Here is a 23,061-nt window from a genome sequence, read left to right on the forward strand (position 1 = left end):
ATATGTGATGACACTCCCAACGCACCCGCCGCCATGTGGCGCAGGTCCGCCAGGAACTGTAGATAGTTGGCCCGGTCCCCCCGCTGTGTGTGGCCAACCCTGGAACAGTGCGAGCAGGGCGTTCCGTGTCGGGACATCTGACCCTGACGCGTGAATATTAAAGGCAACCAACTTGTGTTCAGCTTTTCGTTCAGCGTTTCTCTGATTGGCCACACGACCACGTGACCGCCCTAGCACACGCCCTTTTCCGCTGAGAGACGCGGCAGAAGCGCTGGTCGAACCAACGCGCTGCTCGAACCAGTTCAGACAGAGGTGTTTATTTATATTTATAAACATATCTACTAGAAACACTGGTGTTCTGTTGTGTGACTGTACTAAACTCTTCCACCACATGACCGACATTTGACATACAGTACACCTCCTATCTATGTTTGGATTATGTTTGGTCATGACAAAACAATAAAAATCGCTACTGTTAGTAATGCTGCCACCACCCACTTCAATGACAGAGCTCTCATATTTGCGAATGCATAAACTATATCTTAAATTATGGCGATGATGACCGACATTTGACATACAGTACACCTCCTATCTATGTTGGGATTATGTTTGGTCATGACAAAACAATAAAAATCGCTACCGTTAGTAATGCTGCCACCACCCACTTCAATGACAGAGCTCTCATATTTGCGAATGCATAAACTATATCTTAAATGATGGCGATGTGTCTAATATGGCTGTCGCGAAGTCATTGATAAGCGACAGCCATATTAGACACATAGCCATAATTTAAGATATAGTTTATGCATTCGCAAAATATGAGAGCGCTGTCAGCGAAGGGCTTCCTACAACAGAGCACCGCCGATGCTGCTGCTGAAGCTGGATCAAGCCGCGGGCGGCGCACGGAAGCCGGGGAAAAACCACCGGCGCTTCACGGCTTCAGCAGCCTCCACGGGCGAAATAACATATAACGTTACAGCGTACAGTTCCACACTGATGTACAGTGAGTGTTTAATATGGCTGTCGCGAAGTCATTGATAAGCGACAGCCATATTAGACACATAGCCATAATTTAAGATATAGTTTATGCATTCGCAAAATATGAGAGCTCTGTCATTGAAGGGCTTCAACGGAGCGCGGCCGCTGCTGCTGCTGGAGCTGAAGTGATGTACAGTGACGAGTGAATCTGGTAGTTGGTTGTTAAAAACGCGAAACATAATAACGTTACGCTTTCTAGTTCAGCGCATTTCATAACTGTATGGGCTTTGTTTATACTTCAGAGGTGATGTACAGTGACGAGTGAATCTGGTAGTTGGTTGTTAAAAACGCGAAACATAATAATCAGTCAGCAGCGCTCCACTGCTACCGCAGCTGAACACAAGTTGGTTGGTACAGCAGCTTAAGTTGGTTGGTAGTGGTACACAAGTTGGTTGCCCGCGCTGCCGCTAGCTCCTTGGGTTTCATTTGGGACGTGGGAGGGGCTGCCGCTTGCTTGCGCGTGGGGGGTCGCGGCCAATCAGAGAAAAGCTGAACACAAGTTGGTTGCCTTTAATATTCACGCGACCCTGACACCACCCACGAGGCAATCGCAGCCAAGAAGGGACCCCGACAGAAAGGGCCGGTTTGATACGGGGGGCTTCCTATGAAAAAAGCCCCCCCACTGAACACCCCTCCAGAACATGCTGAGGAGTTGTTCTGCAGCCGGACATGCAAGGTGTAAGGACCCCATGGGTTCCTACACACCGTAGCCCTGCAGTGATATTACTACCACCCCAAATCACGCGCGCCTGCGACCACTGCCAATATTTCAGGAGTGGGAGGCACCAACATGATACCTGGCCTGGCGAAGGTGAGGCCGGGGAAGCCCGCACTGTGTGCCTCAAAAGGTTTCGAGCCCCCCTGCTGACAACACTTAAGTTGACAGACGTAACACCAGGCTCAACCAACACAGCTTATGGTGTGGGAGCCGCTTGACAGCACAACATTCTCACGGACAGACCCAGGCTCAGCCATCAACTGGGTGTCAGCCCCTGTCCCCATGAGAAGCGAAATTGGGGCCGCCCGCGCTTCAACGAAGGCACGCGGCCCGCAGCCAAAGGAAACAATCGGAGCCCACTTTTTCCGCTGGTGTTGGGGAAGGGAGTGATCGGAGAGCGGGCTGCTCGCGGCTGGACGGTGGCGGCTTGTTTGTTCAAGCCGAACCCATCCTACATGGCCGATCCCTCGGCCGCCAAGGCTGTCGGCCTTGTGGACACCTGTCGAATCAATGCCCAGGATACCTCCGGCGGGGGAAAACATGGCCGCCTGTCGAGGGCCTCGTCATCGCCGCTGACGAGGCCGTGCTCTCTCTTCTTCTGGCTGCGCCACCAGACACCATTTTTTTTAATAGAAAAAAACAGCAATTCGAACACAGTTCTAATCGCTGCCAATTCCATACCGTGGCGGTACAGGCTTTAGCAGCCCACCAGCCACTCGCCAGGCCGACCCACCCAAGGCGTCGGCCGGGCGGGGCACTGTTTCAATATGTCAAAAACAAAGAACTGATGTTAACACGGAGCACCAGTGGTGGTTGCAAACAGCAACCTCCACTGTGGTGTGCACCATGAAAGGGTTAAATGAATAAAATAACTAACCCACAAAATACTGTAGAATGAGCAAGCCCATATACACACGTTAAGGGGAGGCGGACCAGAGCGAACTAGTCCCGTCTTCATTCAAAATATTCACAACAGCACACCAGCCCTAGCTTAGCCCATTTACCAAAAAAGGTAAACAAAGCCCCCCCCCGCACTACTCCCCCAGTAGACACCGATTGACCGTCAGCATAAATGGTTGAGAGGAGAGAAAGCTGTAGCAAAGACAGACCTTCTCATAGCAGAGTGACAGAACGAAACAGTAGCCCCCTACACAGGGCCGCCTCAGGGGGTGGGGGGCCTCGCGTTTAAAATCGCACAGGGCCTCACATTTCTCCCAGGCGGCCCTGCCCCTACACTACTACAGCCTAGCGTGAGGCGATGTGGGACCCAGATCAACAACCGCCTGCGCACAGACACGCAACATGTTTACCATGTCGGCTGGACCCATAGCCCCACTACCCGACGCCAATGTGGATAGGAACTAGCCAGCTGAGCCATAACCCGCCGTTAATTCCCATCCTGCAGTAGTATAGCTCTACTGCTACACCGCCGAGCTCACGCATCGGCCCCAGATGGGGACACCGTTCCACAGACCCCGCCAGAACACAAGGGTAGCGTATCTGGCTAGGCTACCCAGCCACGGCCTACCCTGTTGTCAACCCATTTACCCGTAAAAAAGGTAAATAGGACTCAGCAAAAAAAACCACAACAGCTACCGACTGACCTTCATTGATGAACCGGGCAAGAGGAGGGAGAAGTGACAACATCTCACGGCGGAGAACAGCGTAGCTGTTATCATGTAGCAGTAGTGGTAGCATGTAGTATTAGCGATAGCATGTAGCATAGCATTAGATGTTTAACAGCACGTCCAAGACCGTTTGGAAACCGTTCACTGCAGTGAAACGTTCACCAAACCATCCTGCCCCCGGCGCCAACACACAACATGGTTGTGTAACAAAACAAACCAGCATTACTAACACTAATACCCATGCCTGAAGACACAGGGCCTACCTGGGTACAAGCTGGCCCGACAGCCAATCTTGCACAGCTGAACCTTGATCTGCTGCCATCAGACGAGGAACATCAACATAGGCCCGTCGTGTCGCTGAAAACATGCTTCGAAGATGCCAGGGGCCAGCAACCTCCGGTAAGCTTCCAACATTATGAATCTTCTCTGATCTTTTCATCCTGCTAGTTACGTATGGTGCACGCAGCCGATACGATGGAACGAAAATAGAGGAAGAGTGTTTGGTGACCAGAGTCATGGTTATATAGGCTACGCCTCCATAGGGGCGGGGCCCCATCAGGTGTGGGTGCATTAAGTTGTTCGTTGGGGTACAATAGGTACCATAGGAGATAAGGGGTATCTCATAAGGCTCAGAGCGGGACGCGATAAGCCAAATACGATATATAACCTCCGGCGCTGAATCAGTTAAGAGTCAGACACACTTAGACAATCCTAATAGTTCTCGGATTCTGCAGCCATCAGTTCTCTGGCTGCTGGCAGCAGTGCCTGACGGCCGCTGGCACGAGGGACTGGCAGAGGCGAACTTTTTGCGAGTGTAATAGATATACAAATATATGCAATTCAAATCTTACAAAGTTATTTGCTCCCAGGTTTATGTTTACAAATTGATTATTCAAATAAACAGGCTATGATGTCGATTAATTGATCGATTCCAGTTTTACAGATTTAGTGATTGATTGGTTCTGACTCCACATTCGTATAGATGCATCGCAATAATATATTATGATTCTTTATTTGAATTTTTTACACCGGTATCTGATACCATCGACTTTAATCTATATCCATGAAATCCATCCCTGGAAAAAAGGGTGACTACATAACTTTTATAAAAGTATGACTCCCTGGCTGGGTAGTGTAGAGGTCACCGTTCCTCTGGCTTGGTCAGTCGTCCCTATGAACACAATTGGCAGTATTCGCGGGTGGGAAGCCGGTGGGGTATGAGTCCTGGTTGTTGCAAATAGCGACTCTTACTGGTCGGTCGGGGCGTCTGTTCAGCGAGGAGGGGATCTGGGGGAAATAGCGTGAACCGCCGCACGCGTTACATTCTCCCAGTGAAACTCGTCGCTGTCGGGTGAAAAGAAGCGGCTGGCGACTCCACATGTATCAGAGGAGGCGTGTCTACACCCTCCCCAGACTGACAGGGGGGCAGCACAACGACCAGGAAAAATATGGAAATCGTGACTTGACTCCAGAGTCGCTGCCCATCAGACACCTTAATTCTTCACCTGTGCCGGTCAGGTGAGCCATCTGGAGAGCGAGGTGGAGCTGCTGAGGAGCTGTGGCAGCAGTGGAGTGGTCTGCAGGCCCCTGGCTCTCCCTGAAGACATGGCTCCGTCCAGCACAGAGGCCATCTGCTCACTGAACGAGTACGCCGTCCGACTGCTGCAGGTGAGCGTCACATGCCACTACTCTACTCTCTCTACTGAACAAGTACGCCGTCCGACTGCTGCAGGTGAGCGTTGCATGCCACCAGGGCTTGACATTAACTTTTTGGCTCACCAGCCACTGTGGCTAGTGGTCTTCCAAAGTCACTAGCCACTCAGCATTTTCACCAGCCAAAAATCTAATTCTGTTTAGATTTGATGATGCCACTACTATGTCTAATCTGCTCACTGAACGAGTACGCCGTCCGACTGCTACTCCCTCTACGGTTGACCAAGACTGAAATGAGTTAGAATTAAGGATGCTCCGATATTGGTCCAATACCAGGTAAAAAACATTCCCCAATACTAAAACCGGATACCAAGAAGCATGTAACATGCCATAAGTCAAAGCAAAGTGACTTGATTAGCTTTTGAATGCATAGAAACATTTATTATATCTCAATTATTTCGGTCCAATGACCCAAAACTAATGGTCTAAGTCACAGGTTCTCAAACTTTTTTATACCGCGACCCCCATTTAGGATTTCTTTTGGGGACCCCACACTTAATGTAAGGCATAATTTCAAAATGAAGGGATATCAAAATAAAAGCACACGTTGTTGAACTTTTTAGAACATATTTATTAGAAGATTTAATTACAGCACTATGTTATCAATGCACATTTATAAAACGAGGCATATTTAGCCAAAATATGTTGCCAGAACATTTATTTAGAATCTTTTTTAATACTTTTTTTACTTTACTTGCCAATGCAAAACCAACCTGTGACTCCAATTTGGGTACATTGGAGGTGGGGGGGGACACTGTACACTGTACATTGGAATACTGACAAAGCCATACTTGGTCATTTACTGTACAACTGGGTTAGGACATTTGTAGGGTACTCGGTATCAGCCGATACTCGAGGTTTAGTACTCGGAAGCGGTGTTGTTGCGTCAGCATACGTTAGCATATATTTCCCATTTTCTTCAATAAAATATATTTTACAATATGCTTTTAGGAAGTCAAGAGCAAGGAGGAGTCGAGCAAGCAGCTTGTGGCTGCACTGGAGGATTACAAGGGGAAGTTTGCTGTCATTCGCCACCAGCAGGGTCTCCTCTACAAAGAGTATCAAAGGTGGGCCAGCTAAAAGTAGTCTCCATATCTTGCAGTGAGTGTATAATCTAGTAATCTAGTCGGAAGGTTCTCGGTTCGATTCCCGCTCTTCCTGTCAGCGTGTCGGAAGTGTCCTTTAGCAAGACATTGAATAGACATAGAATTGCTCCTGATGAGCAGGTTGGCACCTTGCATGGTTGTCTCCGCCGTCGGCGGGTGAATGGGAGGAACAAAATTGTAAAGTGCTTTGGATAAAAGCGCTATATAAATGCACTATTTACCATTTAAATGATATTGCCAAAAGAAAATATATCAAGAAAAGTATTTAAACTTTAGAGAGTTCACGCTGATGAACGTGAAGAAATGTTGGTGAATTATTTTGCACCCTATTAAATATTTTTCGAAATATGATCCGTATCTCCAGTAACTTCCTTGTTGAAGTATTATCCAGTATTCACACCGGTGTTAAGCTTAGACTAACATTTAGCTCTGTGTGTCCTCGCTCAGCGAGAAGGAGGCCTGGCAGAAGGAGAGAGAGGCCTTCACAGAGATGAGGACCAAGCTGGAGGAGCAGAGGGAGGTGGACGCTGTCAAGGTCAAAGAGTTCAACGTGAGTCTCGCCGACATCCACCAATATAACTCAATTTGAAATGACTCCTTGACATGATGTAAAGATATTACAGTGAATTGAGATGTCTCAGCGGGTTAAGTGAAGGTATGACTGAGAACAGGTTAGTAAGCCACGAACGGCACACAGTAGTCTCAGCGGGTTAAGTGATGGTATGAGAACAGGTTAGTAAGCCACGAACGCCACACAGTAGTGTCTCAGCGAGTTAAGTGAAGGTATGAGAATATGTTAGTAAGTCACGGGACGGCACACAGTAGTCTCCAGTTCCTATCTTTTAGTGTAGAAACGGGAATGGTGCCACATGGTGATTTGCAATTGAAACAGCTGTTCTGTCGTAATTAGCACACGTATAGCTGGTTAAAGGAGCAATAGGTGGCCGTTGATTTTGGGCAGAACTTCATATATAATTATATATTATACATTTTCAAATACTTAAACCAAATTCAAACAACACCCTTCCCAATCATAACGCATCAGGATGCCTCCAAAGCCAGGTAGCCAGCAGGCAGCTATATGTTAGCAACAGGCCTTTGTGTACACGTGCAACTGTTATGCGCCTGTGTCACTAGAGGGTTTGAAAGATAGCTCGCTCGTTCCAATCATTTCACTCTGTCGTTTGTTTGATTGGATGTCATTGGAGACTACTATAGCTTTGGGCTGGGCAACAAAGTAAGTATCATATCATAATGTTTGTCTTAGTTTTGATGGTATTTTGTTTTCCAGTACAAATGACATGGTGGACAACGGTATTGTAAAAATCCATACCTTTTGCCATGATCCAATAGCTCTATTGTGCTCATCCTATTAGCAATAATAATAATAATAACTTTATTTGTATACAGTAGCACCTTTCATACAGGGGATTGCAGTTCAAAGTGCTTTACATCAGTGAGAAATAAGACATAAAATCTGTATAAAACAAGCAGCAAGAGCAAAGCATTAAGTGGGATAAAATAATGCAGATATATTAATCAAATCATATCAGAACCTCACGTTCCAATAGAAATACTTCTGCAGTCTGTTACAAAACATGATAAAGGTTATAGTATGCACCCAGCGGATAGTGGGGCGTAAAGATAAAAGTAAAAGTAAGCAAAATAATAGAAAGGGTAAAATGAGCTTACTTACTTACTTAGGCCTTTTATTCCTTTCAGAACATAGGCCATTGATGAAAAGTTTCCACCCTGTCTGTCTTGAGCCATCCTCTCCAGCTGTTTCCACGTCAGTCCCCTCGTCTTGAGTTCCTGCTCAGTGTCTCTTCTCCAGGTGTTTTTGGGTCTTCCTCTGCCTCGCTTGCCTTGTGGGTTCCAGGTTAATGCCTGTTTGGTTTGAAGGAGAATGGGCTTCTAAAGGAAAAGCAGACGAGGCTGGTCTTAATTATTATCGATAGAAGTTTTATTCAACTTAAAGCATTGGTTTAAGAGTACAGAATTGATATAGAACAGAATTAATACAGAACCAAATTGATATAGAACCGGCGCCGGCAGAGAAGGAGGAAGAGAGAGAGGTCCCTCCCCTTACATTGACATTTATAGACATTCTAGAACAGTTGATCACATGACAACATGACCGGTTTAAACAGGCGTATCTTCTCCCTAACATCATACGATATGATCATCATGACCCAAATGCTTCTGCCCGGGATGTCGTTATGTCCCCCCCCGTCCTGGTAAAGATCAACACATCCCCACAGAGGTCTGTTAATATATTACAGAGTTCTGTGGGAGAGTGCAGATCGATAGTAATGATGATCTCATATGATATAGAAACTATACATTTTCTACTACAGGTTATTGCGGTTTTGTGTCTTCAAAGTGTGTGCCCAATCCAGCTCCATTTTCTCCTGGTCAGCTGGACCTCCACTGATTCTAGCTTGGTGCATTCCCACAGCTTGATGTTGGTGATTGTGTTTGGCCAGAAGATCCTGAGGATACGTCTCAGACAATGGTTGATGAAGGTCTGCAGTTTATTGATGATGTTAGTGGTGGTTTTCCAGGTTTCAGAGCCATATAGCAGTACGGATTTGACGTTGCAGTTGAAGATTTTGAGCTTGGTGTTGAGTTTGATGTTTCGGGTTTTCCATATCTTGTTTAACATGTTGAATGTTGCTCTTGCTTTTCCTATTCTTGCTCTTACGTCTTCCTCAGTCCCGCCATCCACAGCTATAACACTACCCAAGTATGTGAATTTGTCAACCTCTTCCAGTGTCTGGCCCCCGATGGTTATGGGGTTCGTGCTTTTATTATTGACTCTGATTACTTTTTGGTCCATTTATTTTGAGCCCAAGTCCAGCTGCAGTTGTTTCTAGCAGCTGGGTTTTGTCTTGCATCTGTTGATGGTTGTGTGAGAGTAGTGCAATGTCATCCGCAAAGTTCAGGTCTTCGAGGTGCTCCATTAGACTCCACTGGATGCCAGTCTTTTTATTGGTTGTGGTTTGCCTCATGATCCAGTCGATGCATAGGAGGAAGAGGAAGGGGGAAAGTAGGCAGCCCTGTTTCACGCCGGTGAGCACTTTGAAGTGTTCTTGTGCACATTCGTTATGTAATACTTGGCATTTCATGTCCTGATACATGTTCTTGATTATGCTGATGTATTTTTTAGGGATTCCATAGTGTGCCATGAGTTTCCAAAGCAGCTCGCGGTCTACACTATCAAATGCCTTTTTAAAATCTATGAAATTGACATAGACAGGTGCATGCCATTCTAAATTTATTGATCTTTTTCCCCCTCCTTTTTCCTCCGATTTTCTCCCATCCCAATGTTAGTCGTTATACCAATTCCCAATCCCCTTCCTGGTCGCTGCGCACTTACCCCCCACCGTCGGTCTGGGAGAGTGGAGGCTACCACGTGCTTCCTCCGACACACGTCCAGCCAATCAACCGCTTCTTTTCACCTGGCAGCGTGGATTCTCACTGAGAGGGCGTAGCGTGTGGAAGGATCACACTATCCCACTTAGATCCTATCCGCGCTTAGCAGGCGCCCCGACCGAACTGTAGGAGTCGCTGTTTACAACGACCCGGACCCACCCCACCAGCTTCTCCCACCCTCTAATACTGCCAATTGTATTAGTGTGAACGGCCAGCCAAGCTGGTGACAACCCCGGAGCTGTGAGCTGGATTGGAACAGGCGAATCCAGCTGCTCCGGGGTTGGTGACGAACGCAATCTCCGTTACGCGACCTGACCGCCCTAGGTGCATGCCATTCTATGGATTGCTCGATGATGATCCTGAGGGTGGCAATTTGGACACTGCACGATCTACCGTTCCTGAAACCGGCTTGGTTTTCTCTCAGTTCATCATCGACCCCTTTTCGCAGTCTGTCCAAGATAATGCGGTTGAACACTTTGCCTGGTGTTGAGAGCAACATAATCCCACGATAGTTGTTGCAGTTCTCAAGGTCTCCTTTCTTGGGTATAATAGCAATGAGCCCGTCCTTCCAGTCTGTTTGTACATTTCCTTCTTTCTCCCAGATCCTTTTGATCAGCTGGTGTAGCATGGTGGCTGAGGTTTCAACGTCTGCCTTTAAAGCTTCTGCTGGTATGTCATCTGGCCCTGCTGCCTTGCCACGTCGCAATGCATTGATGGCCTTTTTCACCTCATATCTTGTTGGGGGGGGCACAGTTGATCTCCAGCATGTGTGCAGCTGGTGGAATCTACACCTCTTGGACAGGGGGCTCTCTGTTGAGGAGCTCCCTAAAGTGCTCAGTCCACCTTTGGTGTTGTTCTTCCTTGGTGGTGAGGAGTCGTCCTTGTTTGTCACGGATTTGTGTGTTTTGTCTGTCTAAACCTCCCGGTTAGTTTCTTGGTGGTCAGGTAGAGTTCCTTGAGGTTATTCTTTCCCGCTGCTTCCTCTGCTTCTTGCGCCAAGTCTTCTATGTATTTTTGTTTGTCGCGTTTGATGCTTTTCTTCACCTCCTTGTTTGCTACTTCATAGTCTCTGTGAGCTGCTCCCTTTTTTGCTTGAGTTTTGCATTTGTTTATTGTGTTTTTTTTGCCCTCCTCTCCTCTATTCGTTTCAGTGGATATCCAGGGTTTGTGGCTTGTTTTCTTTCTCCCTACCACTTCTAGGCATGTCTTCTTCCATACGGTTTTCAGGTTGTTCCAGTGCTCTTCCACTGGTTTTTGAGCTTGTTCTTGCAGGGCTTGGAACCTGTTCTGTAGGGTGATTTGGTATAGTTCCGTTGTTCCTATGTCCTGGAAAAGCTGGATGTTGTACTTTGCTCTGTCAGTGGGGCTGTTACAGCGCTTCAGCTTGAGTTGGAGTTTTGCGGCCAGTAGGTGATGATCTGACCCCGCATCTGCCCCCCTCTTCACTCGTACATCCAGGAGGGAACGTCTGAACTTCCTGTTTATACATATATGATCTATTTGGTTTTCTGTGGTGTGGTCAGGTGATATCCATGTGGCTTTGTGAACGGGTTTGTGGGGGTAAACTGTCCCTCCTATGACCAGGTTGTAGTCCGCACAGGCGTTTGCAAATCTTTCACCATTTTCATTCATGCTGCCGATTCCATGCTTTCCCATAATCAGCTCGTATCCAGTGTTGTTGTTCCCAACCTTTGCATTCATGTCGCCCATGAGGAGAAAGATGTATTTTTTCTCTCCTGGCCTGGAGTAGCTGTTGTAGCTGGTTATAGATAGAAGTTGTCCTTTATTTCCTCATCTGTGGTGTTGGTGGGTGCATAACATTGTATGACATGTAGGTTAATTCTTTTATGGGTGGTTTTAAATCTTGCTGTGATGATTCTGGAGTTGATGGGCTCCCAACTGATGAGGGCCCTCTGCGCTTCTTTGGAGAGCATGAGTGCCACTCCCTCCGTGTGTGGTGCTTTCTCATCCGGGTGTCCAGAGAAGATTATGGATTCACCACTGGTCAGTTTGACTTCTCTTGTCTGGAGCCATCTGGTTTCACACAAGCCGATGATAGAGAGCTTGTATCTTTTCATCTCTTCTGCGATGACTGACGTCTTCCCCGCTGTGTACCTGGTCCTGATGTTCCAGGTTGCGATGTTGGTAGACCGCCTAGGGGATAGAAGGTTCTGCTCGTATGCTTGAAGAGCTTCCATCTCCTAGGGTGCAGGGTTTCTTACTTTTCTTCAATGTTTCTGTAATCCAATTATCCACTTCACGGGGGATTGGCCCATGAGTTTTACCATTGCCCTATTGGTCAGCTTCACCTGCTTCCCCCTCCCACGACGAGGACATTAGGGTTGGATTTTGGGAGGGCTAAAGGTAAAGGGTCAAATAAGCAGACATATAAAATCTAAATTTTTCATTAGGATCTAACATCCCAACAGGCCAACTTGTTTATGGTTTGATTCAGTTTTAGTAGAATGTGAAAGATAGATGTATCCTTTTCTTATTAACCCTTTCACTGCCACACTACAGAAGGTTAACCCTTTACTATCACACTACAGATGGTTTAACCGTCTGTAGTGTGATAGTAAAGGGTTAACCTTCTGTAGTGTGGTAGTGAAAGGGTTAATCAGGGGGTTGAATAAAGCATTTTCTCCATGTCTACCGTGTAACAGGACCTGCTGAACACTCTGCAGAAGGACCCCGTGGAAGCGCGGAGGCAGGTGGGCGAAGCGATCCGTACGCTGACGGTGCTGCGTGTGAACGAGAGGTCCCTGATGCGCCGCTACACCCTCCTGCTGGAGCAGCAGCAGCACCTCCGCAAGGAGAACGGCAAGCTGGCGGATGACAGCGTCCACATGCAGGCCTCCGTCACCCAGAGGATAGGCTACCTGCAGAGATACAAGGTAGTGAGGCTTCACCGCCACTCGGTTTCCCGTACAGGTCTGGCCAGTGATGGGGAAAGTGTGGGGAAATTACTGATAATATTATCCAGGGCAGCGCACGTCACCCCACTTCTCAGAGAGCTGCACTGGCTTCCCATCGCTGGACGAATATACAATGTACAGGATATTAAACTTTAAAAAAAATCTTTTCAGGAAATGGCTGCATATAAGATTGCAGCATTACAAAAGGCCCTGGAGGACAGCGTGTCGGCATCAGACCTGGAGACGGCAAACAAACAGTTCACAGAGCTGACCGTCAAATACAGGGACCTGCTACAGAAGGACAACCGGCTCGTACAGAGGACCACCAACCTGGAGCATCTACAGGTATCAGAAGATACTAAAGAACTATTGAAATTAATGGGTTTTTATTGTTTTCATAAATAAGTTGAAGTTCAACTGTAGCAACCTTTCTAATAAACATTATGTTTCTCCCGCTTTCAGAATGAGAACGGGTCTCTTCGTGAGCAAATCTCTGCCCTGACTAAAGAGTTGGAGATCACCAAAGAGAAACTTAATACCTTAGAACAAGCATGGGAACACACCAATGTGGTTGGTAAGCCAGACAAAGCAATAATTTTGAGGTTGTATTGTATATAGTTAAATAAGATTAGATTAGATTAAAATGTATTGTCATTATACAGCACAAGTACAGTACAACGGAAATAAGTTTGGCATCCAACCAGAGTGCAAATGTAGCAGTGAAGTGCAACAGTAATATACAATGTACAGGATATTAAACTGGGTACAAAATATACAAATTAGTATATTGCTGTGTAGTGCTGATCAGATGTATGTACAGTGATACAGGTATAAAGACAGTATGGTATTAGTCATACTGTCCAGCAGCGTAACATAGATATGTACAGATATAGATATAGTATATTGAGAAATTATAATGAACAGTCCATGTTCATCTCCATAACGATGAGCCATAGCCAACTACTATAAATTAAATGGCATTATCTAGCTGTGGCTCGACGATAAAAACATTTGCAATAGGTTAGATGACCTTTCCTGTGACTGGCCAACAGATTTACAGCTTTGACAGTGGCCTTGCGATGGTACTGTAGTGTCTAGATCAGGGGTCGGGAACCTATGGCTCGCGAGCCATATATGGCTCTTCTGGTGACAGCATATGGCTCCCAGAAATCTTTGAGTAAAAAAAAAAAAAAAATGATTTTTTTTATTTTTTTTATTTTTATTTTTTAATACTTGTGATATTTCTTAATAATACTGTGTCATTTTAAAGTAAACAGAAATTAGTTTTGAAGATACAGCTAATAGTATCTGTAGCTGAAGATATAGCGAGCAGAGCTGGCGAGGGAACACAAGTGGACAGAAATAAAAAATCTTCAACTTGAAGACCAGCTGATTTTTTATTTTTTTTATCCACTTTTTCTCCCATTTTCTATATTTTCTCCCATCCCAATTTCGTATCATCCAATTCAACCCTCCCCTGTCACGAACGCTGTTTCTTGCCTCCCACAAGCCGGCTGCAATGTGGACTAAGTCATACATAGCACAAGTCCCCTCCGGTACTTGAGGTAACAGCAGTCGCATCTTTTCACCTGCGCAGCTCGATCTCTCAGTGGCGAGGAGTAACGCGTGGGAGGCTCACGCTGCCCCCGACACTTCCTGATTCTACTGCGCAGGCGCACCAACCGACCTGTAGGAGTCGCTGTCCACAACGCCCGATCCCCACCCATCAGTTTCCCACCCCCTAATACAGCCAATGTGTATTAGTATGGACGGCCAGCTAAACTGAAAGCAATGTGGAGCGCTGGGCTCGAACAGGCAAGCCCAGCGTCTCCGTCATTCGTGGCGAGCGCCTTGCCCACTACGCCACGTAGCCGCCCAAGACCAGCTGATTCTTAAAACTTGGAACGAGCTTCCTGTGACATACCACACAATGCAGCGTGAGTATTGCCGTATTGACCATGTTTGGCTCTACATATGCATGTGGGCAGTCATTCTCGCATATGAGGAACATTAAGACCAACCTACGCTCACGTTTAACTGATGGAAGCCTCAACGCCTGCATGAAGCTCAACCTCACCACGTATGAACCAGATTACAAGGCCATCAGCAAAACCATGCAGCACCAGAAGTCGCATTAAAAGTAAGACATATTTAATTTATTATACGTTAAAAATACTATATGGCTCTCAATGAAATATATTTAGAAATATTTGGCTTTTATGGCTCTCCCAGTCAAAAAGGTTCCTGACCCCTGGTCTAGATCCATGGGAGGCCATTTGAATAACTCATAACTAACTCATCATAGTTTTCACCTAAAAAGTGGTTTAGAAACGTATCCCTTACCTTAAGCCTAACCTTAATCATTCCCACAATCTAACGAATATAAATAGGTTTGATGTAATTTAGGGCTGCACAATTAATAAAATCTTTATAAAAATCACAATTTACAAATTGCAGGATCCCACAATATTTGGTCAAAGCAAATGGGTGTGAAATACCATTTTAAATTAACTATTTACTAATTGTACTCCACAGACTTCAGACATTTTGTTTATAAAATTACTATACACTCTAGACCAGACCTGGGCATTGTACGGCCCTGCGGGATGATTCTGACCGGCCCGCGAAAGATTACATGATAATAAAAATGTCATGTCAACGTTCACACGCACAATATACGCTTACCTAGGATTTTACTTGATTCAACAACAAAGCAGTCGGGGCAAGCCGAAAACGGTCGAAAGTGTGGTTATTTGAAGTTTGGATTTCTTTTTTCACAACTGAGGTAGGTAGATAAAAAAAATTGAGACTAAAGTACAGAAAAAAGGTACCGTTGGGTACCGGTATCGATTCACAGGTACCGGTACCGTATCGGTTCAAATGTGAACGGTACCCGGGCCATCCCTACTGAACACACAACTGCAGGGCAAGGGCATTTTTGCTCATGAAATGCATAGCCATGTGAAAGCCTTCATGACAAAGTTGCAATTAATTTCAAGGCAACTAGGCAGCAACAATCTCAAACACATGAAAACCCTGAAAGAAGTCAAACCATCAGCTGATCACCGGCACAGGTACTCATCCATGTTGGGAGCACTGCATGATGAATTTTCAAGGCGTTTTCAAGATTTCAAAAAGGTTGAGGATGAAATGCAGCTGGTTTCCTCTCCCTTTACCTGCAGTGTTGATAGTGCACCCACTGATGTTCAGCTTGAACTCATTGACCTGCAGTCTGATTCACTACTGAAAGAGCACTGCTAGAGTTCTACTCTGCTCTCAAGGAGGAGAACTTTCCAAACATGAGGAGACATGCTCAGAAGATGTTGGTTCTCTTTGGATCCACCTATATGTGAACAGACATTCTCAGTCATGACGTTTACCAAGTCCAGGTACAGATCCTCTCTCACTGATGAACATCTGGCAGCTGTGCTTCGCATCTCCACCTCAGACATGCAACCTGACTTTGATGGACTTGTTAAAGCTCAACAGAGACTGGATTTATCACACTGAATGAAAAAAAAAGAGCTGAAGAACACTAAAATGTGGAAATATAACAAGTGAAATGGGACACTTGATATTTTTTTTTTTCTTTTTTTTTTGCACAGTTCTGAAAACATTAAATGTTTAATATAGTCATGTAGAGTAAAAAAGGCTACTGGGACACTTTTCATGTCTTGTTTATTTTGGCTATAAGATGATGTGATGTCTTTAGAAAGCTAAGAAAATCCTTGTTTCAATAGTATATGAAACTCAAAATAATAACTTTATTTGTATAGCACTTTTTCATACATGCCCTTTGTTATTAATGTTTCACATTTTGTTTATCATTTTGGAAATAAATTCTATTTGAATAAATTATATTTTTGAAAGCTAACCTCACATTTTAATTGCCAAATAATAACATACACTCTTACCAGGGGTCAAAACAATGCCATTTACTGCTTTTTATATAGAAATAAAATGTATATTATGCATAATTGAGTTTGGAATTTTGGCCCGGCCCTCCAACATATTTTCAGTTGCTCATTTGGCCCCCCGGGAAAAATAATTGCCCACCCCTGCTCTAGACTGTAGCACTCAAGTTCAACACTGTTTTGACAAACATATGTTACTTACCCTTAGCTGCCAGAGTTGTACCCCTCCTGCTGACTCGTTGTACAGAACTCGTAAGTCGCTTTGGATAAAAGCGTCAGCTGAGGTGCGGCTGGGTAGCGTAGAGGTCTAAGTACTCGCCTTCCACCACAGAGACTTTGGGTTCGAGTCCAGCTGTCAGCGGTACCAAGATTCAAGAGATTTATTTGTCATATACATACACAAGACACGTAGTGAAATGAAGCGGTCAGTCGTCCGTACGAACACAATTGGCAGTGTTTGCGGGTGGGAAGCCGGTGGGGTATGAGTCCTGGTCATTGTAAACAGTGACTCCTACTGGTCAGCCGGGGGGCTTGTTCAGGGGATCTGGGGGAAATAGCATGAACCTCCGCACACGTTACGTTCCCCCAGTGAAACTCCTCATTGTCAGGTGAAAAGAAGCGGCTGGCGACTCCACATGTATCGGAGGAGGCATGTGGTAGTATACACCCTCCCCAGACCGACAGTAGGGCAGCATGTGATAGTCTACACCCTCCCCAGACCGACAGTAGGGCAGCATGTGGTAGTCTACACCCTCCCCAGACTGAGTAGGGCAATGTGTGCAATGACCAGGAGGGGAATTGGCATACCAAAAAAATTGGGATGGGCGGGAGCGCCCAAGTGGCGAACCACGTAACGCGCTGCGTTGCGACACGGCCGACCCGGGTTCGATTCCCGGACCCGCCGTTCTTTGCCGAATGTCTTCCCCTGCTCTGTCTCCCATTTCCTCCTCTCCCTCTCTCTCTACCGGACTGCCCGGTAGTAAAAATGCTATAGAAATCTACAAAAACATATTTAAAAAAAGAATTATTGGGATGGGCGAAAAAGATAGAAAGGCAGCTGAACGACATAAATCTAAATGTAAAATGACCACCCCCGTGTCCTCTTCCTCCCGGAACGCCAGACGGCGAGAGCGGCATGGACAAGGCAGAGAAGGCGGCGGCCAACGGCGAGATCGTGTCGGCCTCCAGGCGTATCACCACCCTGGAGATGAAGGAGCTGAACGAGAGGCAGAGGGCCGAACATGCCCACACCATGTACCGACACCTGAGCAACTCTCTCAGGCAGGTGGAGGAGCGCAACGCCGAGCTGGAGGCCAAGTTCACAGAGGTGAGCGAGGCTGCCGCAACATCCGCAGATGTTTAGGAGACACAGCTCTGCAAAAACACACAGGAGATTTACTCCAGTCTCCCACGTGCCAAAATGTATGTCGGTACTTAACAACTTACAAACTACAGGATATAAATCATACGCTTGTTGGGTTTGAGGGGGGGGGGGGCAAGACATGCATCACCTTGCATGCATCATAACCTTTAACAAGTCTAGCCTGTTCCAGACAGAATTTCCCCCTTCGTGGACAGAATCCTTTGCCGTGATCCATGCGTCAGCTGTCTCAGCTCATTCAGTATAACACAGGGTCACGGGTGGCCAATTATGTGCTGATTCACACCATGTCGGACATTTTGGTAAGGGTTAGGTATCGTTCACATTTGAACCGATATTGGTACCAGCTCCTGGAATTCGGTATCGGTACCCAACTCTCTAAAAATTTGGAATAATCATTTATTTCAGTTGTAAAACATTAGTCCAAATTTCTCACTTTCAGCATTTTGTTATTTATTGTTGTAACACACCACACAAAATAAATAGCATGATCATGTATTATGTTTTTAAATGTTTAAATATCAACATTATCTGGCCATCCTCAGTAAATATGATCAAACTCCTCTGACCTCGTCTGGCCTTTCCAAAGACCATAGAGACGGGACAGTAATATATTTGTGGAAAAGGATCCCTCTTGTCTAGTACATATTACACTCTGTAGTACTGATGTCATTTGGTCAGTACCCTTAAAAGTACAAAGTTCGGTACCCAACCCTACCGTTGAGCAGTGTCGCTGTGGCAGCTACAGGGCTATCCCGGTGAGTGACCAATAGAAACGTAGAGAAGGCAATGTCGGCATGCTTTGCATTTGTAAAAATAATAATACCGGTAATTAAAGTAAAACAAGCGCAGATCCTATACAGGCCCACGGCACCTGCATTAAAACCATTGGTTTTAATGCACCCTCTAGAGGCCATCTAATGAAGCCTTGATCATGTTAGGGTGGCGTCTAGTTTGGAACCCAAGAGCAGAACACAAGGCACAGGAGAATGAGGCGGTTTAGGGTAGGTACCAGGCAGATGACAAGGCAGATATTGAAATGTACAAAAGGGTGAGGAAGGTCACTCCATGTGATCCTAGGCAACGTCCAGGCTGGTGATGTCCACGGGTGTAGCGCAGGCCTGGGGTGTGCAATCCTACACACAGAAGAGCATGGTTAGAGCAAGGCAGGTACAGAGACAGTGGAAGCATACAGTATAGAGTCCTAGTACCACGGCAGGTGAAGCAACACTCGGACGAGGAGTGGCAGGAGTGCAGGCCTCATATCCAGGCTCGGTGATGACGTGATGAGTCTCAGGTGTGTAGGATGACCCAGGTAGACAGCGTGGTGATGAGGAGTCAGGAAGCAGCCCATATAAGGGCGTGGGGACCTGCTGCCAGACAGGAGAGAGAGAGGCCCTGGCTGTGGTTGTAACCTATTGGCCTAACCTGAAAATTGGATGCCCTCCAATAGGAACAAGAATATAAACATGTCAGACTTGAAAAGAAAGCAAGTACAGCCCAACTGGATCAGAGATCGATTGGAAGATATGCAGGAGACTTTTCTTTTTATAGGCATTTTTATGGCATGAGAACAAAGGCCTTTTTATGTGTCATCTGGGACGTAAACTCTCTGAAAGTAACAGCTAAGAGCTACCGGGTGAACAAACTAGATAGCAAGAAAGCAGATGGAAATAATTTCTACAAGTACATACAGGGGATCATCCCTATGTTCCCCGGGTCCTATGTTCCCCGGGTCCTATGTTCCCCGCTTGATTGATTAATAGATTGAAAATTTTATAAATTTTTATTATTTTATTAATTATTAATGTCCGCCTTGTTTCAAACTGGTTAAGCTTAGGCCCTCTTTCGAACTGGTTAAGGTTAGAGTTTGGAATCAGGGCTGGTGGTCTAAAATTTTCAATCAATCAATCAAAGCGGGGAACATAGAACCCGGGGAACATAGGACCCGGGGAACATAGACATGCTCCCTACATACAGTACTTGTCTATATGTTGTGCTGGGCCAGCAGATAGATAGATAGATATATAGATAGACAGACAGATACAGTAGATAGATACATGGGTAAATTGTTTATTTGTCCTCAGGAGGAAGTTCTTTTCCACAGTACGTAACACAACATGTAAGACATACAGAATTATACAATATACAGGATTTACAGGAGCACTTAATTACAGGGGTCACACAGCAGAGTAGGGATGGGTATCGTTAGGATTTTATCGATACTACTTCTCTTATCGATACTCTTATTGGTTCTTTTTGATTATTTTGCAAGAAAGAAATACAATTAATTAAGAACAAAATCGATTATTTATTATTATTTATAACTTTATAAATAAATATAATAAATAAATATTATTCAGCAACAGCAGCAGCAATGTTCTTTTATATAACGTTATAAATAAATATTATAGCTAGGGTGAAGGGACTTTGGGCTTGGCTGGGACCGGTGGTGGTAGAGGGAGGAGGGGTGGGCTGGGACGTGGTGGCTGCAGCCTCAGCCTGATGACGATTGACGATCTATAAAAAGTTGTCATCTTTCAAATATATTTGTAGCTAAACAATTAGCTAAGCAATTACATTTTATATATTAGCCTATTCGTAAAAATGTGTTATTAGCCTAGCTAACTCCGTATCTTGGCTTACCTGCAGTGGACGTGGATGGAGATGGAACACTGCGAGCAAAGCAGTAGAAAACGGCGCATTTCTGCAGACTAATGTTATTTTTTGACAACAGATGTTTTGACAAATTGCTTGTATTGCCACCCTTACTTGCAAATGTTTTATTGCACTTGTGGCAACGTGTGTTGTCGGCATCGACTTTCGTAAAGTGTACCCAGACTTTCGTTTTGTTCTCTCCGCCATGATGAGTGCAGAGCTCGGTCTGTGTGCTGCGCGCTTCAGCACGGAGCCAAGTACCTGTATGTGTGTGAGTGTCGCTCGCGAGTGTGTGTAAACTAACAGTCCTGCAGACAGAGAGAGGAGAGAGAGTTCGCAACATTTAAATTCCTCGGAAAAAAAACTCCATAATGTCTCGAGTATCAATAGCAGAACCGAAAACGTCGGAGCTTATCAATACTAATTTAGTACCGGTTCCCGTTTAGAACCGGGTTTCGGGGGGCATGCCTACAGCAGAGACAACTTCATGGTTTGACACTCCACAGACTGTTTACTTATTTAAAGCTCTTGTTAACACCTTCTGCCTTTCTGCACATGGGTAGTCTATACCTACAGCCAGAAGGAAGGTCTTTCTGCACATGGATAGTCTATACCTACAGCCAGAAGGAAGGTCTTTCTGCACATGGGTATTCTATACCTACAGTCAGAAGGAATGTCTTTCTGCACATGGATAGTCTATACTACAGTCAGAAGGAAGGTCTTTCAGCACATGGGTAGTCTATACCTACAGCCAGAAGGAACAGGGGTAAAGTTCTGATAGAGTGGGTGGTCTAGGTCATGAATGCGGGATGAGGTGACATAATCCGATAGGTTGGGGGTGGGAATACCAATGAGTTTGCTGGCTAAATTAGTTATCCTCAAGAGTTTATTCTTATTGGTGACTGTAAGCATATGGACGAACTGGCTCAATAATGCCAAGGTATCTGAAGGACTCCACCACTAATGAGCAGTTATTTAGAGATGTTAAGGTGGAGAAAGCTATGTTCTAAACCAGGAAGTGGAATGTTAATAAGCAGAGAGAGAGTCATTGTTGTTATTGAGCAGTGTGAGGAAGGCGGTATTATCTGCATATAGCGGTAGATGCTAGTGGTGGATGGACAGCTGTTTGTACAGTCGGTGTAGAGAAATGAGTATGCGCCCCTTTGAAGCATCAGGCGTTGAGAATAATGGTGGGTGAAGGTGAACTGTTGACCCTTTCTGCTTGTGGCCTGTTGGACAGGAAGTTATGATGAAAGTGATATTGATATTAAGATTGCGTGTATCGGCTGACGTGGGATGTAGGCTGTAGCCTCATATTGCCCAGTACGACAGCGGAATGACTCCAACTCACAGCATGACGAAGGCCGATACGTACGATTGTACCTCTTGACGTATAATAAACGTAAAAGATGGCAAAATTTGCAGAATGTGCCAACGTCTTACTTGAGGTTTCTCTGCTCTTGCTTCAGTTGACGAAGCTGAATCTGGAGGCCCAGAGGATGGAGCGGGAGCTGAGGGATGAGCTGGTGGACAGCGTGAGCAAGGCAGTGAGTCACGCCGACCGCGCCCGCATAGCCCAGTTGGAGAGAGCGGAGGCAGAACTCCGCGTTGAGTCTTCAAAGTAAGTCTGTTCGTGTTTAGACGGTCATTATGTGGTTATTAAAGACCTAAAGATATCCTAGAATTGGAGAATAATCTTTTCCGGCCTGGGAATTATTTGGAAAATGGTAAAAATCCCCAAAATCTAAAATCATGTGTTGTCATAATTCATCAACGGTAAATGTCTTGTTTGTTGTTCCAGGTGACCAGTGAACTATGTTAATGTTAATTATGTTATAATTATAATTGATATGTACTTTATGTGCGTATTTCCATTTTAGGGATCTTTATATTTTCACTCCACATTTCAAAGAAAATATTGTACTTTTATCTGAAACCATCAGACTAGTAAACTAGTTACTTTGAAGAAAAATTGTTTGTATAGAAAACATGGTAAGAATTGATGAAGAGTATGTACTTTCAAATTTGAAGCCTGTCAATTTCATAGTTGTGGCAATCAGAGTAGCATAACTGGATCACATACCACTTTAACCTGTTAAGCTGTAGCCCTATTTTCAGAAATCTTGCCTAAAGGTACATGCCTAAGTAAATGGAAGATTGCTCCACTTCTACAAGGCCAATTTGCATGTTCTTGGTATCTAGGAACATCTAGGGACCTGGGAGTATGTATTTCCAGTGTCAGAAATATTGTGTCTGTTACTAGGCTTGAGTCAATTATAATGAAAAAAGGGAGAATATAAATTACGATTTATTTTTGCATCTGTGCCAGTGAATAACACCATGTTACAATTGTGAGCAAGCTGAGCTCGCTCATTCAGCACTTTCTTGAGATCAAGTGTAAAAAAAATCTAAGCAAATGAATAAAGGGAAGATGATTAAACAGAAGGATTTGTAGATACAGTAATAAATGATGATCGATTTTAATTATTTAATTCATATTTGACCTTGAACTTGACCTTGACCTTATTATAGCCAAATCATACATCTATGGATAG

The 23,061-nt window shown here is 45.1% G+C and overlaps 1 protein-coding gene across 3 annotated transcripts in view; it reads left to right on the forward strand.

Moving 5' to 3' along the window:
- Window positions 1-23,061, forward strand: part of cep290 (centrosomal protein 290) — a 192,500-nt gene that overhangs the window by 77,411 nt on the left and 92,028 nt on the right. For 2 of the 3 annotated variants that reach the window (XM_084335329.1, XM_084335331.1), the window contains exons 20-27: window positions 4,903-5,052; window positions 6,049-6,164; window positions 6,651-6,753; window positions 12,302-12,532; window positions 12,725-12,898; window positions 13,016-13,127; window positions 17,589-17,794; window positions 21,976-22,127. In XM_084335329.1, the coding sequence (XP_084191455.1) occupies window positions 4,903-5,052; window positions 6,049-6,164; window positions 6,651-6,753; window positions 12,302-12,532; window positions 12,725-12,898; window positions 13,016-13,127; window positions 17,589-17,794; window positions 21,976-22,127 (1,244 nt within the window). The remainder of the gene's footprint in view (window positions 1-4,902; window positions 5,053-6,048; window positions 6,165-6,650; window positions 6,754-12,301; window positions 12,533-12,724; window positions 12,899-13,015; window positions 13,128-17,588; window positions 17,795-21,975; window positions 22,128-23,061) is intronic. The other variant, XM_084335330.1, reaches the window with a different exon arrangement.

This window comes from Notolepis coatsorum, assembly GCF_963971535.1.
Source record: "Notolepis coatsorum genome assembly, chromosome: 18".
NCBI classification, from domain to species: Eukaryota; Metazoa; Chordata; class Actinopteri; order Aulopiformes; family Paralepididae; genus Notolepis; species Notolepis coatsorum.